The sequence below is a fragment of the Vitis riparia genome, chromosome 4 (genome assembly GCF_004353265.1).
Source record: "Vitis riparia cultivar Riparia Gloire de Montpellier isolate 1030 chromosome 4, EGFV_Vit.rip_1.0, whole genome shotgun sequence".
NCBI classification, from domain to species: Eukaryota; Viridiplantae; Streptophyta; class Magnoliopsida; order Vitales; family Vitaceae; genus Vitis; species Vitis riparia.
The window spans coordinates 24,309,447-24,327,955 of record NC_048434.1 but is presented as its reverse complement, the minus strand read 5'-3'; the positions used below and the strand labels follow the sequence as shown (position 1 = coordinate 24,327,955).

Genomic DNA, 18,509 nt, shown 5'->3' with positions numbered 1-18,509 from the left:
GACCTCAGCTCGTCCTTGCTGCGATTCGACTCAGGCCTGAAAGAGTCTTCTCCGTCATCTTCTCCAATGACTGTAACTGCAACCATGTATGTCCACTCTCCATCTTCTACCTCTAATAGCGCTGGAAGCACGACATTTGGAAGCATCTCCACCCACAATGTTACCTTCGTCAAATCAACAAGCTTTAAAGATTTCCTCGCCACCTTCGTTACCCTCCCCCACTGCTGCAAAATGTGTCTCAACTGCACCTCATCCCACAGGTGGAAAGGGAGACCTCTTAGTTCCAACCACCCCCGTCTAAATTTTCCATTAACGACTGAATTCTCTTTTGGCGACCATCTCCTCAGAGCAATAACCTCTCCTCTCGCAGTGAAGCTCCCTTGATCTTGAATCCACTGAGCTTTCCTTGCAGATTCCACAAAAAAACGCCCTTTGTAAGCAGAAATGGGTGTTACAGACACCATTCCTTTAATCCCCACTCTTCTCGCTATAGCTTTTCCAACCTCATACCAGTCTCGTATTTTCCTTTTACTTTCACAAACCACAGCTCTTGCCCATTTTCCAACTGGCATCTCTGCACCATTCCTCGTTCCTTTCTCTGCAACCACATCAGCATAGGACCTCTCACCTCTATACAGTCCTTTGCACTCTTGAGGCTTTTTTTGCTTCTCCTTCGAATCTCTTTCAGCTTGAACAGAGAACTCTTGGACTGAAACAATCACCTTCCTCAGATTTTCCCACCCACAGCCAGTAACACCTCTTGGAACAACTAAGACCAAAGGTTTTCTCTTTGCAACATATTCTGTGATTTTCATATATCTCCCTCTGCTATTAAAACATATCTCCATCAAATGAGTCCTAGTCTTGCCCCTCATTTTTCGAACGAAACCCCTGGAAGCCTCCAAATCCACAGCTTTCTCTAACTGCTCCACTAACCAACCCGTCTCCTCCTCTCCAAAACCTAAAGAAACCACAAAACCTCGGCTTCTCTCTGTTATTGAAATCCACTTTCGTCCATTGCAATCTTCAGACTTCACCTGGAAAACCTTTCTCTCCACTACAACCGACTGATTACAAATCATCTTTTCCAAACAAGATTCAAAACACTATAGAGTGTCTAATCTTTTCTCTTTGTTTGTGATTCTTGGCAAGATTAAGACATATAGAAAATCATGTTTGGGTCTTAAGAAAATTAGAGGAAAGCACTTTCGATGCATTCATTGATACTTCCACTCTAAGTAGATGGAGATATCTCACTTCACAACTGTTTTTATAAGAGTCCAGGTATCATAGATGTCAACTAACAGAGGATGTAGACAGACAAAATCTGAAATATTTAAGATTCACATGTGGACCTTGTGTATGATGAGTTCAACTTTGTTTAACCCTAGGAGTGGCAAGAAGAACAATCTTCTCTCTTTTGGGGACCATGTTAACACAAATTTGGTTAAGAATTGGTTCAATGAACATTCATTCTTCATATCTAAGTATGACTCAAATTAATTTAAACATCCCTAGAAGTATCAAACATGGAGATTTTGACAAAAGAACATGTGTTACATGTTGTAAAAGAACATTGACATACAAATGCTAAACTTCCGTAGGTTGCAAAGTGAAAGCAAGTTACTAAGTTATAATACATTGTTTTAATTAAAAAATAAAAATAAATAAATAAATAATTTACTGGTGAAGAGACGTTAATTTATCATCTTCATAAATTTCAAATTGATGTTGAAAATTTGTAACTTCCTTCTTAACATGAGTGGGTTTCAATTTTCCTTTTGAATGTCTTAAAAGTTTATTGGAGTTATGCTTTGGGTAACTGGAATATCCAGTCACATTAGTACCTCTGAGATATAATTTATGGTATTTGCAAAGATAAAAATGGAAAACTTTTTCTGTGGAGACATTATTTTATGGTTATCTTTCTATGAAACTAAATAATAATAATAATAATAATAAAACGTAAGGAAAAAAAATAACTGTCTTAGCTTTGAACCATTGCAGTCAAATAAAAATGGTGTAATTTATTTTAATAGGTAGCCCTTTTTTTGTGGTTACATAGAATGAAACCTAAAACCTCCCCTATCCCCACCCCAAATTCTTGCCATTTGAGTCAAGACCCAAGGGCATCAAATAAATTGAATATTAGAGTAATATTCCTTATTAGGATATGGCTATTAGATTTTATTCATGAACAGGTACAATAATGTGCCAAGGCAATGCTGTTCCACAAACATTTCTAAGATGAAAGAAAAGCTTACAAATTCTCTTCTAGACAAACAGAAAACACTAGTATGTTAAAAGTTAAGAGTCCTATAGCATGATCAGTATGAATATCTTTGAGATCCAGCAGTAGAAGAATTGAATTGAGCAATTTATGCACCTTGGACCTAAAAGTCTTGAAAAGGAATGGTTCACCAAACCACCCATGGCAAAGGATATTTTTTATGTCATTTCTTGTGGCTTCAAAAGAATGGCTCCATGGCAACCTCCTTACATAACTCTAGGAATTTGAGGTTCCATTTCCTATATAAGCTACTTCAGTTGGAGTCAGCAAAAGAATACGAGTATAAACTTTTGCACTGTACTGTGGAGAGTTATCTAGCCATTCACTTATTCAGCATTTTTTATATACTCTGCCTTCTGCATTTTGAAGGTTGGTGCTTGTACCATACATGGGATTTTCTCTTTTCTAGTTAAGAGTTCTGTATTACTTATAAATGGAGCAGCAGGTGCCCTTAGCATTCTCCTTTTTCCTTATGGAATTCAGAGGAAGTTTCAACTTCCATTTATTTGGAGTTCATATACTCACAGACTGCAAACACAGCTGCACTTCTGTATTAGTGGACTGCACTAAACCGGATAATTGTGCAAGAATGAATTGGACATGACACCTCATCAATTCCAATAAAATCAGTTGTTTTGGGAATTGTACCATATAACTCCAATAACACTTGTTAAAAACATAAAACAAAGTAAAAGACGAGTGCATATTAATCTTCAACCAACACTGAAGGGAACAATGGGCTGTTGAACAAGACTATGTGCATATAATCATTTCATTTCAACAGGAAAGAGCCATTCCCTTTCTTGACTTCTTTTATCAAAACAATGACAAGAGTAAGGTTTTAGCGAACCTGCACATAGAGCTCAGGCACATTTCGACCTTCTGGTTCAAGAAAAATCTGATGAGACTCTTTATCTTGAAATCTCACAATCTGAAACCACCAAAAAAAAAAATTGTTTGAACAGTTCAGAAATTTTCTTGTAATCATAGTTAAATAAAAAATGCATCTCTCTTGACGAATATTATAAACCATAAAATGAAGTTGATGACACAGACAGAATATGTAAAAACATTTTTTCCATGGAAATTGTTTCTTTTGTTCAAAAAAGAAAAGAAAAAAAAAACAATATGCTAGAGACCAATAAAGAAAAAGAAAACACATACATGCAACATTTGCACCAACAGCAAAAGCTATTGCACAAGTGGAAGCCTCTAAAGGGCAAAGAGACAGCCCAAAAAATGCATGGGAATGATAAGAACCTCAACACAACTAAACAAAGCCAATTACTTAGGCTTCCTGATAATAACAACCTAGTTCCACAAACTAATATGCGGCATGTGTATGGTTCGCTCAAGGATGAACGGTCTATTGCATTATTTGTTCACGAAGGGTTCACCAATCCAAAGGGAGGGGGAGAGGAGGCAACCCTAAGGGAGCAAAGTGTAGGAAAACTCCCCTTGCATGACCAAAGAGAAACATTGGAAGAGGAAGTGCCACCCCTTGAGATCACTGTAGCAGGAGAAATGGGTACCAAGAGATCCCCTTGGGTGAATAAGAAATTACTTTGGTTTTTGTAAGTCTATGGGGGTTTCAATGGAAGGATTCAAAGAGGTTATTTTGAGAATTCTTGTGGAGATTGAGAACAGGCGGTGCTCTGCTAGTCCACCAAAAGCTAGTAAAAGGGGTAATTGTCCAATTCAAGAAAGGATAAAGAATTGAAGAAGCTCTTTAGTACCATTAATTATGAAGGCGTTGTAGGAAGAGAAGCAAAGGTTGGGGGTTTGGGTAGGCAAATTTTTGTAGTTAATGAAACTTAGGATTTTTTCCTAGAATGTTAGAGGCTTGCATGATTCAGATAAAAGGAAGGTAAATAAGTCCATGGTTAGAAAACATAAACAAACTTGGTTTGTTTTCAGGAAATGACAAAAGAAAGATGTCTAAAAGGTTTGTGAGAAGCTTTGGGGTTGGTAGGAACTTGGGTTAGGTGTCTTTAGATGCAAGAGGCACGCAGGAGCAGTTTTGTTATTGTGGGATACAAGAGTATTGGAAAGGTTGGAGGTTGAAGTGGGATCTTTTTCTATTTCATGTCGTTTTAGAAACTGTGAGGAGGGTTTCATTTGGGTGTTCTCTAGGTTATATGGTCCACTAAAAGGAAGGGAAAGGAGGGAGATGTGGGAGGAGTTAGTCGTTGTTAAGGGGCTATGGGATGAGCCTTGGTGCATAATAGGTGACTTTAAATGTGGTGCAGCTTCAGTCAAAAAGAGTAATTGTAGATGAATGTCAACTGCTATGAGAGAATTCTCTAGATTTATTGATGAGTTTGATCTTGTAGACCAACCACTAAGGGGAGGTGGTTACACTTAGAGTGGAGGACAAGGAGGTTCGCTCAAGGCTTGATTGGACCGTTTCTTTTTTTCTGTTCACTAGGAGAAACATGTAGTAGGGGTGATGCAACATTTGTTGCCAAGGCCAGTCTCTAATCACTGTCCCATTTTTTTAGATTGCGGAAGGGTGAGAAAGGGCAAAAGTTCATTTGGATATAAAAACATGTGGCTAAGGGTTGAAGGCTTTACAGACAAAATTAAAGAGTGGTGGCAAACTTATAATTTTAGGGGTAGTCCTATCTTTGTCCTTGCTAAGAAATTACAAGCTTTGAAAATCGATCTAAAGAAATGGAATAAAGAGGTGCTTGGAAATGTTTCAGCTAGGAAGGATGCGACCTTGGAGCTAATAAACTATTGGGACAATGTAGAAAGGATAAGACCCCTCTCTGAAGAGGATAGGAGAAGTCAACGGACAGCCAGAGATGAGTATAGTCACTTAGCCATCCTAGAAGAAACCTCCTGAAGGAAGAAATCAAGGGCCCTCTAGCTGAAGGAAGGGGATAATAACACCAAGTTTTTTCATCACATGGCCAATGCAAGAAGAAGTGGAAATTTTATCAACAGCCTTACTATTAGGGTGTTCGACTAGAAAAAAGAGAAGGAGCTTGAAGAAGGGATTGGCTCCTACTTCAAAGCTATGTTTGAAGAACCTTAAGTGAGAAGACCAGAGGTGGTTTCAGAGTTATTTAAGAGTATTGACTCTATGGATAATGAGGGTTTGGAGTGGTCGTTTTTAGAGGAGGAGGTGATCAAAGCACTGTCAAAATTGAAGGGTGATAAGGCGTCAAGGCCAAATGGGTTTTCTTCGGCTTTCTGGAAGTTTTGCTGGCCTATAGTTGGTGGGGAAGTGATGCAAGTTTTTGAGGAATTCCATTCGCAAAATATTGTGGTTCGTAGCCTTAATGCAACATTTTTAATCCTTATCCCAAAGAAAGGAGGGGCAGGTGATGTACAAGATTTCAGCCTAATTAGTCTCGTGGGGAGCCTTTACAAAATTCTTGCAAAAATCATAGCTAACAGGCTTAAAAGTGTGATTGGCAAAGTGGTGTCGAACAACCAAAATGCATTTGTGTGGGGTAGACAGATTCTGGATGCAGCCTTGATAGAAAATGAGGCAATTGACTCATGGAAGCCAAGTTCCAATGTAGGTTTAGTTTGCAAACTGGATATAGAAAAAGCTTACGGTCATGTAAATTAGAAGTTCCTTCTTTCGGTTTTAGAGAATATGGGGTTCGGTTCCAAATAGATACAATGGATCCTCGTTTGCATTTCTACTATGAGATTGATTGTATTAGTTAATGGCACTTTTACAAATTTCTTCTCGACCTATAGAGGATTGAGACAGGGGGACCCTCTTTCACCTTATTTGTTTGTGTTAATTATGGAAGCATTCAGCAAATTAATTGCTAAGGCTAAGGAGGGAGGTTTCATTAGGGGTTTCAAGTTAGAAGGAAGAGAGGGAGAAAGGACTCCAAGTCTCTCACTTATTGTTTGCAAACGATACTCTCCTCTTTTGTGAGGATAATGAAGATTAGCCATAATATTGGATGTGGATTGTCACTTGCTTCGAATTAGTATCAAGCCTAAAAATAAATTTGCAAAAAAGCAAAATTATTCCAGTGGGTACCATCAAAATCAAGGTGACCACACTTTGTTCATAAAGCATTCTCTCCAAGAGAAGGCAATTGCTTAATCATCCATATGGATGACATCATAGTCAATAGAGATGATCAATAAGAGAATATAAAGCTGAAAACATACTTAGCAAATGAGTTTGAAATTAAAGATTTGGGAAGTCTATAGTATTTCTTGGGTATAGAAGTTGCTTGAACTAAACAAGGAGTTTTTATCTCGCAACAAAAGCATACACAAGACATCGTAAAAGAAATAGATATGCTAGGATGTAAACCAATTGCGACTCCTATTGAAGCAAACCACAAACTAGGGGATAAAACCGAAGAAGGTTTAGAAGACCAAAGCACCTATCAATGAATAGTGGGAAAATTGATCTACCTATCACACGTAAGGATAGATATCGTTTATGTTGCAAGTGTAGTCAGTCAATTTATACATGATCCACTCAAGTCTCACTTAGAAGCTATATACAAAAGTGTCAAATGCCTAAAGGCTACCCCGAGCAAATGAGTAATGTTTCAAAAAAAGGGTTATCTAAGTTTGGAAGTCAACACTAATGCAAATTGGGCAGGAGCCATAATAGATAAAAGGTCAAAAACAAAATATTGTACATTTCTAGGAGGTAAACTCATCACTTGGAGAAGTAGAAACACCCCGTTGTTGCTCGATTAAGTATACAAGTTGAGGTTAGAGTTATGTCACAAGGTATTTTCAAGTTATAGTGGCTAAGAATTATGCTCACTAACTCTGTATCTACTTTCCTTACTTTGTATTTTCTCGCATTTGTTTCATTGTAGTTTTGTTTTTCTTTGGTGGGAGGATTCCTCATCCTTCTCTTGTACTTTCCTTTTTATCAATATATGCCTTTGTCGTTTCCAATCAAAAAAAAAAAAAAAAAAAAGAATTATGCTCACTAACCTTAAGATCAATGATGTTATGCTATGAAAAAAACGCAGCTATTAATATAGCCCACAACCTGGTCCACCATGATCATATTAAACATGTGGAAATTGATCAACATTTCATCAAAGAAAAATTGGAGACTAGCCAAGTGTGCATACCCTATGTGTCTTCATCAAATAGTTAGCCAACATATTGACCAAAGGTCCCCCTAATGTGACATTTCATCAAATTTTAGACAAGCTTTGAATGTAAAATATCTTTGCACCTGCTTGAGAGGGAGTTTAGGAAGATTTGTGACTAAATATAGCCTAATTACATACATTTCTTTCGATAATTACTCTTGTATAGTTATACATGTAACAACTATCTATATAGCTTTTTATTTCCTAAAACCAGCTCTGTAATTAAGCTATCAGATCTAGAATTAGGCTAGGAATATTTTTTCCTTATTTTTCAAATTTTTGTCAACTCTTTTGTATTTTAAATACCCTATATAGATTCCTAATAAAAATTAGAAATGAAACATTTTTTTCTTCACTACATTCAAGTTGCATAAGAAAATTTTTACTACTAATTAGCACGGAAGATCACTATTTAAATAATATAACAGTACTGAAAGTTTGTAGGATCAATTACAACATTATTAGCCTTTGACTATTGACTTGGAGGAATAAAAGCACCATCATGAGGAGCTCGTGATAACTTTCTTGGTATCTGGTTTAGACTCTAAGCGTTGATGTTTTAAAGATCATATTCTTACCAGTGAGGTCCTACCCAGTGCCGCTAATGTTTATTCTCAACTTTTAAGGTCCTCTTTAAGTCAAAGCTTCATTGTAGCTCCTTCAAAGTCTTTCACCTTAATCACTAGTAGTGGATGTAGCAGTGGCTCTCACAATAGCCATTGCAACAATCATGGTGGACATGACTTTCAAGGAGGTTTCCTTGGAGATGGTCATATTGGTGGTCGTATTGCTAACTAGATTATGTGCAACTCAACTATCTCATCCAAATATTATGGACTACTATTCCATCCTCTTTATGTTTACTTTGGCAATTTAAGGTCATGCTCCATGTGTAGCCTAACTAACTTTATCTTGAGTTATTGATTTTGGAGATAAGTCTTACATATTTGATAGCTTACCTATCTTTTATGATTTCAAACTAAACATCATATTATTTTAGCCAAAGGTTTATCTTGGCCTGTTCTTGGGAAAGGTGTCTTACATCCTACAAGTTGATATTGTTATCCTCTTATCTATATGTTCCTAACTTTCTAATTAATTTGCTTTCTGTGAGTGAACTTACCAAAGCCTTAAATCATTCCATAACTTTTTCTCCCAATCCATGTGTTTTTCAAGACCTAAAGACGAAAAGGAAGACTGGTTCAAGACCTTTGCTCCTTGCTCTACTAACATATCTACCACCTAGTTAGTTTCTTAAAATATGCAATAGAAGGAACGCTAACTCTAAAGTAATGTAAAAAATTTGGCACAACCACCCATCAAAATTCCATGAGCCTCCTATATAACTTATTTACCCAAGATAAGGCTACTTCACAACGTACATCTACTAGAAGGTTGGACTTGCCCTTAGTTTTAGATAGCTTTAAGACCTCCAAAAAGGCTAATATCTCCTTAAATGGCTAGACCCTCAACATCCTTTCTTAGAGGAATGTTCTCACCAATGTTCCATGATGATCTATGAGTGTTCCTTCAATTCTTTACTAAGGTTATCCAAGGAGCACTCATCAAAATTCAATTTGACATAACCCACTAGAGGAGGCATCTACATAGGGAGTATCTCCTCAACCAACCTAGTAGATCTGCAATGCATACTAGATTCACTCTAGCAATATAAAGCTCAAAGAGGGGTGCCCACAAATGTTGCACTAGCTAACACCAAAGGAAAGAGTAGAAAAACATTAAGTCCCAAATTGTCTCCAAATGTTGCACTAGTTGATGCCCAAGAGAGGAGAAGAAAAAGATTAAATATCTCATTGAGTCTAAAATACTCCACTTGTCCTAAAAATACATCACATTTTTCTCCTGCTATATAATCCAAATTAAGAGGAGACTAGCCATACACCATAATGATTTCCCTCTAAGAAAACCTCCAAAACCTCAATAAGCAATAGTTAACATCTCCACCACACCCTTAGGTGGAACCTAGTCAATCCCACCAAGCCTAAACAACTTATGTTATAATACCAGTGCTTCTTGGCAATGCAAAAAAGATGATCCATTGATTCCTCACTCCTTTTATAGATGACACACCATTTGGCATAAAGGCTATCTAAGGTCTCTTTTGCAATATGTCATTGGTATTAACCTTCATATTTGCCACCAATCATGCAAATAACTTGACTATAAGTAAAGCTTTAAATTTCCAAATGAAGCTTGTAAAAGGAAATAATCTTGAATGTATAGAAATAGAGAACACTTTAAAGAATGAACTAAGTAAGAATAGACCAAAGAGTGTCAAAGACCAAACCCTTATCTCTAAGAAAGTGGGTGATAAATACACAAGGGCTCAAGTGGACATAAGAAGGATAAGTTCTTAAATTTCATGATTAGAAAGGTTAGTTGGAAATTGAAACTCCAGGACAAAGGGGAACAGGATGAAATCATAACTAACAAAACATGAGAATCTCTCAAACTCACCACTCTAAAGAGGCTTGGGAATTAGACACAAAAAGGTTGATCACTTAGCTAAATGTCTTCTTAGAACCAAATGTTAATACTATCATCCATGGAATAACAAGTGACATGAGAAAAGGCAATGAATACTTGTGCCATGGTCTTCCAAGGACATTGATGAAACCACCTAACAACAACATTAGCATCTCATCTATTAGAGCATTGTCCACACATACTCAAAAAGATCTTTTACCATAAAGCAGTGCATTTTTTTTATAGACAAAAAGAGGATCTATTAAAAAGGGCATTGCTCTCCCTAGGGAATCTCCACAACTACTTTCCTAAGAGAGCTCTATTCCTCCAGGTTGTCTTCCCTATACCCAAACTCCCTTTGGTTTTGAGCTTACACACCTAATCCTAACCCACAAGATGACCTCTCTCCCTTTCCCCAACACCTAAATACAATAAGTCACTCTATATTCTCTTGATCCTATCATCCACTTTGACTGAATTCTTAAAAACAAATAGAAAATAAGAAGGGATATGGAACAAGCATGATTAAACTAGACTTATTCTACCACCAAGGGACATGGAAGCCTTTTTCCAACTATTTAATCATCATGAAATTCTATTCATAACTAGATCTCAAAAAGATACAACTTTAGGATTTCCTCTAAAGAAAGACACAAGTAAGATATGAAGGCTAAAATAAAACCTTACAATATGAAGTGGCAACCAAATCAAAAAGTAGATCTTCACTCACATTGATACACCCAATAAAGTACTCTTATCTAGATTTATCTTTAATCTTGAATTGTGTCTAAACAGTAGCAAAATTAGCTTAGGACTTCACATCTCATTTGAATAGGCTCTTGAGAAGAATATGGTGTCATCAACAAACTGTAAATGAGTCACCTTCATTCTACTTCTATCCACTAAGAAGCCCTAAAAATACCACACTCCTTTGTTCTCAACTTCAATATGCCCAACACATCTACCACCATGGTAGAAGGAAATAGATAAAGTGGATCACCCCTTGAAGGTTTAACCCATCCTCCTATCCTTTAGCATGTCAGTTTATTGACATCGCAAAAATTACAAAAAAATAAACATCCATGAATCCAAGATCTCCATCTTTTTTTTTTTTTTATCAGAAACGAAGAAAAATATATTAATAGAAGAAAAGATACAAAAGAAAGAAGAGATACAAGAGAAAGAGAAGAAACCAAGAGAAGGATGAGAAGTCCTTCCCACAAAAACAAAAACCGAACAACAAATAAAACACCCAACTATAGAAAACTAAAAACAAAGAAAAACCCCAACACTCTCAAACTTTTGAATCGCAAACCGCAGTTCAGTTGAGTTGTAAGATCTCCATCTTTATTAGAAACCTTTTCTTTCTAAAGCATGATCTAGAAACTCTCAATCAACATGAACACAAGTTCTTTTAAAATCAATCATAAAAATAACCCTCTCTTACCCAAAACGTCTTTCTCATCTACCATTTAAGCCACTAAGACTGCATTCAAAAATTGTCTACCATCAACAAAAGCTCCTTGTGAAAGATGGATGATCTCATACATACCCCTCGCAATCGTTGAAACAACACCTTAGCTATGACAATTACAAGCACTTCCAATAAATTACAGTTTATTTTTGTATTAAGCATTATGGAATTTCTTTCTTTCTTTTTTATACAGAACTAATTTTGTGTCCACTATATTTTTATTAATTCCTGACCAATACCAACATCATTAGATAGCTAGAACAATCATAAAGGACCTACAATTGTGGCAACTACCATATCATCATTACCTCAATCTAAAGTCAAGTAATATTGTGTGGGTTTGACAATTCAATTCATATAATTCTATAGAGAAATGCAGATATATCACAACCAAACATATTGAAAATCCAAGAAAATTGCACTTTAAATATGGTAAGAAAAAATAATTACATTTTAGAGTGCATAATGTACTATGAAAGACCAAATGGAACAGATTCATAATATTAGTAAGAAATCAAAGAGGAATATTTGTTTTATTAAGAATTAAAAGCAAGTATAAAGTAGTCCCCTTTCTCACATTTCTCACTCAACAAACCATGACTCTGTTGATACAAATTCAATTTAGCTAGCATTAATTTAAATGATGGGCGATAATGTAGGATGGATAGAAATTCAATCTCTCACACCAGTTGATTACCAACATTGGTTGGACCTTATATGTGGAGCCACCTCTACCTCTCATTAGCTAAGGCTTTTGGGAGCATATGTGGTCTTGCATCATTGGTATCAAAGCAAGGTTTAGCCTAACTCACCTTGCACTCACTGATGTGGACACCAATAATCAAGTGGTGGTATATGACGTAGGTCGAATGGAAGTTTAATATCCCATATCGGCTAATTAACAACCTTGGTTAGGCCTTGTATATGGAGCTACCTCTAACTCTCATTAGGTTAGGCTTTTGGGAGTGTTTGTGGTCCCACATCAAGTGAGGTTTACAAAATTTAAATAAAACAAAATCTATGAGAATTACACACAATGAAGTTTACCTTATCTTCAATGGAGGGGCAATATCTAGGTCCCTTGGCTTCAACCCACCCCCCATAAGTGGGAGTTTCGTGCAAATTTTCTTTAATTAGCTGGTGAGTGCTCTTTGTAGTACGTGTCAGATAGCAGCACATTTGTTCCCTCTCAATATGGAAATCAGGATCAAAGCTAAACCAGCTCACCTGTTTATCATCAACCCATATTTCAAACACAATAATAAATGTAATAAATACATCACTTTTCACCATTAAATGGAAGAGATAAACATCAAATCACCACTGGTGTCATTTTAGTTTGGCTTAAAATTCCTAATATCTATTGAAATCTAGAAAATTACATAAAGACTTTAAACTTGGCGAGAAATAATTGTCTAGTTAACCAACAAATACAATAAAGAAAATATCTAGGAAATTTCCCAACCAAAAAAACTGGTAATTCAGATTGCTAGTTGGCTAGCATTGTTGGATATATTAAATGACAGACTCAATGAAAAATATTGTTAATGAGTTCAATTCAATAAATATACCATGTGAGTAAGTTGTTTATTGATATCTAATTTGCAATTATGGCTTCTTCTGCCTAAAGTAGCTTTTTCAGCCCAATAAGACATATGCATTTGGATGGTTTTAATAAAATTGCCTATTGTTTTAAAAATTGTTTCAAATGAAAGCAAACCGGTGCTACTCACAAAATCCTTTTTTTGGCTTCTAAGAGAATTCGATTGTATCTTAAGAGTTTTGTTGGTCCCTGATGAGACTGGAACTTGCAACCTTTTACATCCCCACCCAATCTTTGCCACTTGATCCAATCCTCAATTCCATATTTCATAGAACTTTCATGTGCCAAATTTATCATGTTCCCTCATAATGAAATACTAATAATACCAAGTGTGCCCTATTATAACCCAAGAAAACAACCTAGCCTAACCATCACTCTCTCAAACATAGAGGACAAGAGGCACCTATCAAGCAACAATAAATCCAACCTTAGTGAGGCTTTATTCTTTTTCATGCTTTCTTTGAAATTATTTTCGTCTGTGCTTTAAATAGTGTTGGGTTCAAAATTTGTTCTGTTTCTAATGCATAACTTGTAATGAGAAGTTTGGGTGCAGATTACAAGAAATACAGGTCCAGCAAATGTTTGTGCAAATTGTGAAATGTTTGGATGTGGGCACATTTTGGAATGAGATGCAATAGAAGCTAGGGATCAAGCAAGGGGATTTTAGCCTTCTAGGATAATAGGGTACCAGAGTTAATTGATATGGAAGTGGGGGCACATTCAATCTCGTTACATTTCAAAAACTATGAGGACAACTTCATTTGGATGTTTACAAGGGTGTATAGGCTGGTTTATAATGAGGAGAGAGGATTTTCGGGCAGAATTAGGTGATATAAGACGGCTTTGGAATGACCCTTAATGCATAAGAGGGGACTTCAAAATGGCAAGCATCCTGTGGAAAGGAGGAACTGCTTGAGATAGTCTGCAGCAATGAGGCACTTCATTTAAGGGAATTACCCTTAGCTAGTGGTCCTTTTACATGGAGTGGTGGATTGAATAATTAGTTTGCATCAAGAATGCATCAAGAATGCAATAGTTTTGGTTTATCTAAGAGAGGGACAGTTTTGTGGCAAGCTCTGCGTGCATAGCTAAAATTTAGGTTGTGTGACGGGAAAGAAACGCATGGATTTTTTAGGATAAAGCAAGGAATTCAGAGAATCTTTGGGATTCTATTCATTTCCTTGCTTCTCTTTGGGCTTTTTGTTCCAAGGTCTTTAAGGGGACTCCCCTTATTGTGTTACAACTTGATTGGCTAGCGGTGTGTAATTCCTTTGGGTTGGTCTAGTCTAGAGGGTTTGTGCGTTATTACATTGTATTTTCTTGTTTTCGTATTTTTGTAGTTTAGTTTTCTTTGGTGGGAGGATTCCTCACCCTTCTCTTGTACTTCTTTTTTCTATTAATATATTCCTTTGTCGTTTCCTATCAAAAAAATATATTATTTCCTTGTCTCTAAATGGTGAGAAAACCACTTCAATAGTCTTATTCAAAAGGTTCTCCCACTCCAGCCATCTTCCATTTTATCATATGGAGGAGAGATGACAAGAGGCAAAACATCCTTCAGATTTGAAAATATGTGGCAAAGAGTGAAAAGATTCAAGGACCTTAGAAATTGTGGGTGAGTTACAATGTTAGGGATTCGTTCAATCACATTTGAGCTCTCAAATTAAAAGCATTGAAATGAGATCTGAAAATATGGAATAAAGAAGCCTTTGCTGAGGAAAGGGAAGGAGTCCTTTCAATGGAGAAGCATAGTAAGTGGGGAGCAATGGAAGAAGTCTCTTAGAGGCAGAAATCAAGAGAGTAATGGTTAAAAGAGGGAGATACAAACAAAGTTCTTCCATAACATGGTTAATGCTCATAGAAGATGAAACTATTTTAGCTAAAATCTAGATGAATGGTAAATTGTTATCAAAGGATGCGGATATAAAGGTGGGAGTGATAAATGCTTTCCATAGTCTTCTTTCCAAATCAAGAGAGTAAAGATTAAGCATCAGTGGAAAGTCGTTTGATATTTTGGATAATGAAGACTCAAAGTCCCTTGAGTCTACATTCTTTGAGGAAGAGGTTTTTCAACCCTTTCCAGTTTGTGTAGGGATAAAGCCCCTAGGTTAGATGACTTTTCTGTAGCTTTTTGGCAATTCAATTGAAAGTTAGTGAAAACTAAGGTGATGAGATTATTTGAGAAGTTCTTTGAGTAAGGCTCTTTCTAAAGAAGCCTCAATTCCACCTTTATTATGTTAGTCCCCAACAAAGGGGGTTCTGAAGATTTAGAAGACTTCAAACCGATAAGTTTGGTCGGCGGGCTTTACAAGATTTTAGCAAAAGTTTTGGCTAACATACTAAAGAAAGTGGCGGGCAAGGTGGTCTCAACTACTCAACATGCTATTGTGGAGGATAGACAAATCCTAAACGCAATCCTCACAGCAAATGAAGTAATTGACTCAAGGTTGAAGAGCTTTGAAATTAGGGTCATATGTAATTTATATATTGAGAAGGTGTACAATCATGTTAATCAGGATTTTTTTATTGGGAGTCTCGAAAAAAAAAAGGAATTTGGCTTTAAGTGGATAAGGTGGATTAAGTGGTGCATTTCTATAACTCAATTCTCTATACTAGTTAATAAGACCCTATCAAATTTTTTACAAAGTACTAGAAGTTTGAGGCAAACAAACCCGCTATCCTTATACCTTTTCATTATGGCTATGGGTGCTCTCCCCTACATCCTAAGCAATGCTAAGAAAGGGGATTTCTTAGTGGGTTCTTCAGTAGGTGGAAGAGGAGATGTGGATGTTTGTCATCTACTATTTCCTAATGATATGCTCACCCTTGTGATAACAATCTTAGCGTATGAACCATTTGGTTGGATTTTTATGTAGTTTGAAACAATCTTAGGACTAAAAATCAATTTAGAGAAGAGTAAATTGATCCCAATGGGGCTAGTTTCCAATGTAGAGGACCTTTCTAGGGTTATAAGATGCAAGGTGGCACCCTCCCGACTAGTTATCTAGGTCTATTGTTGAGAGCCCTTTTCAGATCTTCTTGGGTTTGGGTTGTGGTGTAGGAAAGGGTGAAATTTTCAACAAGAGACTTTTAAGCAAAGGTATGGAATGGGAGAGTGGAAGGCAATTAGAAGGGGGTAGGAGACTTTCAACCGAAGGATCGGGTTTAGGGTGGGTAATGAGCAAAGGGTGAAATTTTGAAAGGATACTCATGTGATGAAGTTTACCTTGGAGAGGCTTTTCTTGTTATGTTTTTTATACTCACTACCAAAGAGGATTGGGTAGCTGAGGTGTGGGAACAAGAAGGGGGAAAGAAATGTTGGAACTCTCATTTCTCAAGACAATTCCACGATTGGAAGCTAGAAGAAGTGGAGGTTGTCTTTAGGAAATTCCAATCACAATCTATTGACAAAGACATTAGGGATAAAATGGTTTGATTGAACACAAAGTGTGGTAATATTCCACTAAAACCTCTCTACTCCTTTTTGTCTAATGATAGTATGGAGATGTTCCCTTCCAAGATTGTTTGGAACCCTCAGGTTCCATCAAGAGTCAGCTTTTTTGCTTGGGAAGCATGGGAAATGATATTGATATTAAACCAACTCAAAAGGAGGGGATAAATGATACCAAATAAATTCCATATGTACAAGGAAGAAGAAAAAACCATTGATCACATCCTCGTTCACTACTCAAAAGCAACAATCTTATGTCAATTAATTTTAACTCTATTTGAGATAGAATGAATAGAGAAGGTCCTCCAGAGCTAGCACCATTCCTTTGTTGGGAGAAAGAGGAAGAAGACATGGAGAGTTGTTCTCTTATGTCTATGTTGGACAATATTGAAGGAAAGAAATAAATGAATGTTCGAGAATACTAAAAAAGCTTATCAAGTAATCAAACAATCATTTATGTATAATTTTTTGGAATGGGTTAAAGTGTACATTATAGACCATTCTTTGTCCATGTTGGACTTTATTGATTGGGTGAGCTCTATGTAGTGGATAGGAGTTGTTTTTGTATATTCTACCATTAGGTATGACCTTTTGGTGCCCTTGAATACACCATGTCTATTTAAGTGAACTCTTTGTTAAGCGCTATTAATACAATAGATATTTCCCTATCAAAATAATAACTTGTAATGAGGGTACTTGTAACGTCACTCCATATATCACATCTAAACACATTTTTTTCTTTCTTGTCATTTTTTCTCTCATTTTCTCTTTGTTCATTTTGAGTTGATTTTTTTTTTTTTTTATTGATCACAATCTTAATCATTTGAGGTAATCAAAATTTTATGCAAATCACAACTTTAGTTATCTTTTGCTAAATTTTGTCTAGGGTTTCCTTTTGGTCCTCTTTTTCCTTTTGCAAATATATGTTTGTTATGTGTAAAAACCTGATTTTTTTTTTATAACATATTTATTTATACATAAATGTAGCTTTATTTTTCAGGGTTGCAAGAGAACTAAAAAAGCTTTTTGCCAAATAGACAATAAATAAAGAATTTCTAGCATTTATTGCAATACAAACTCAAACTACCAACCTGTCCAGCCAGCTAGAAGTAATAGCTTCTACTGACGAAAAGCCAAAGCAATGTCAACCAAAGCCCTTGCAGTAGGTATGGAACAGGGGGAGCGACTTGGCAGTCCACCCCATTCCCGCCTAAAATTTTTTAATATTTCCCCGTGGCCCCCAAATGTTATAAGATAAGGTTTTAAATAGGTAAATGAGGAAATAAAAACAAAACAAATAAGGATAAACAGGAAAAATTAGGAGGGTTAAAAAGGGAATAACAGAAAATAAGTTGTCTCCTACAAGTTTACAATGCTAGGAAAGAAAAGGTCTCTTACAAGCTCATAATTCTAAAAACAATGTCCCCCATAAGTAAATGTCTCTTACAAGTTCACTACTTTAAGAAAGAAAAACTGCATATCATTTGCAACTTACTGGTTTTTTTTGTCTTCGCGCCTCTTTTTTGGTCTTTTGTTTACTTTGTATACGCCATGTATACCTCATTTCTTATTAATACAATCCTTATTTACCCATCAAAAAAAATCTTTTGTAACTCTAAGAAAAAGAAACAAAGATAGGAAGACTAAGAAATTGTAAGAAAACAAACAACTCAATTTCACTTTTCATCTAATTCAAAACAATAAAAGAAAAACAAAATAACAAGAATGTCATTTTCATACCTAAACTTCCTACTTCTTTCACCTTTTCTACCACTTTCCACAATCTTCAATTTCTCTAACTTCCTTACGTATTTAACTTCTAAATTTAGATAGTCTATTTTTTAATATTATTGCCACTAAAATAAGTCTGTACAAAAAAAATGGTATTAAAACTATTATATCCTTGCATTTGTTAGCATAGCTTATAATTTTCATCTGTTCATACTACTAGATTTAAAAATAAATAAATAAATAAATAATAAAAATTAACTAGGAATCAAATTGGTATTAGAAAATCAAAATAAATAAAAAATAATTGTTTTACCTAATACTTCACACACTTAACCAGGTTAAGCATTGAATAATGAATTATGAAGTAC

General features: G+C 35.8%; 1 protein-coding gene across 1 annotated transcript in view; it reads right to left on the bottom strand.

Annotated features, from left to right (window-relative positions):
• Positions 1–18,509, bottom strand: part of LOC117913582 (tRNA uridine 5-carboxymethylaminomethyl modification enzyme MnmG) — a 64,688-nt gene that overhangs the window by 21,604 nt on the left and 24,575 nt on the right. Inside the window, 2 exon segments of the mRNA XM_034828585.1 lie at positions 3,141–3,221; positions 12,404–12,583. Coding sequence (XP_034684476.1) covers positions 3,141–3,221; positions 12,404–12,583 — 261 coding nt within the window.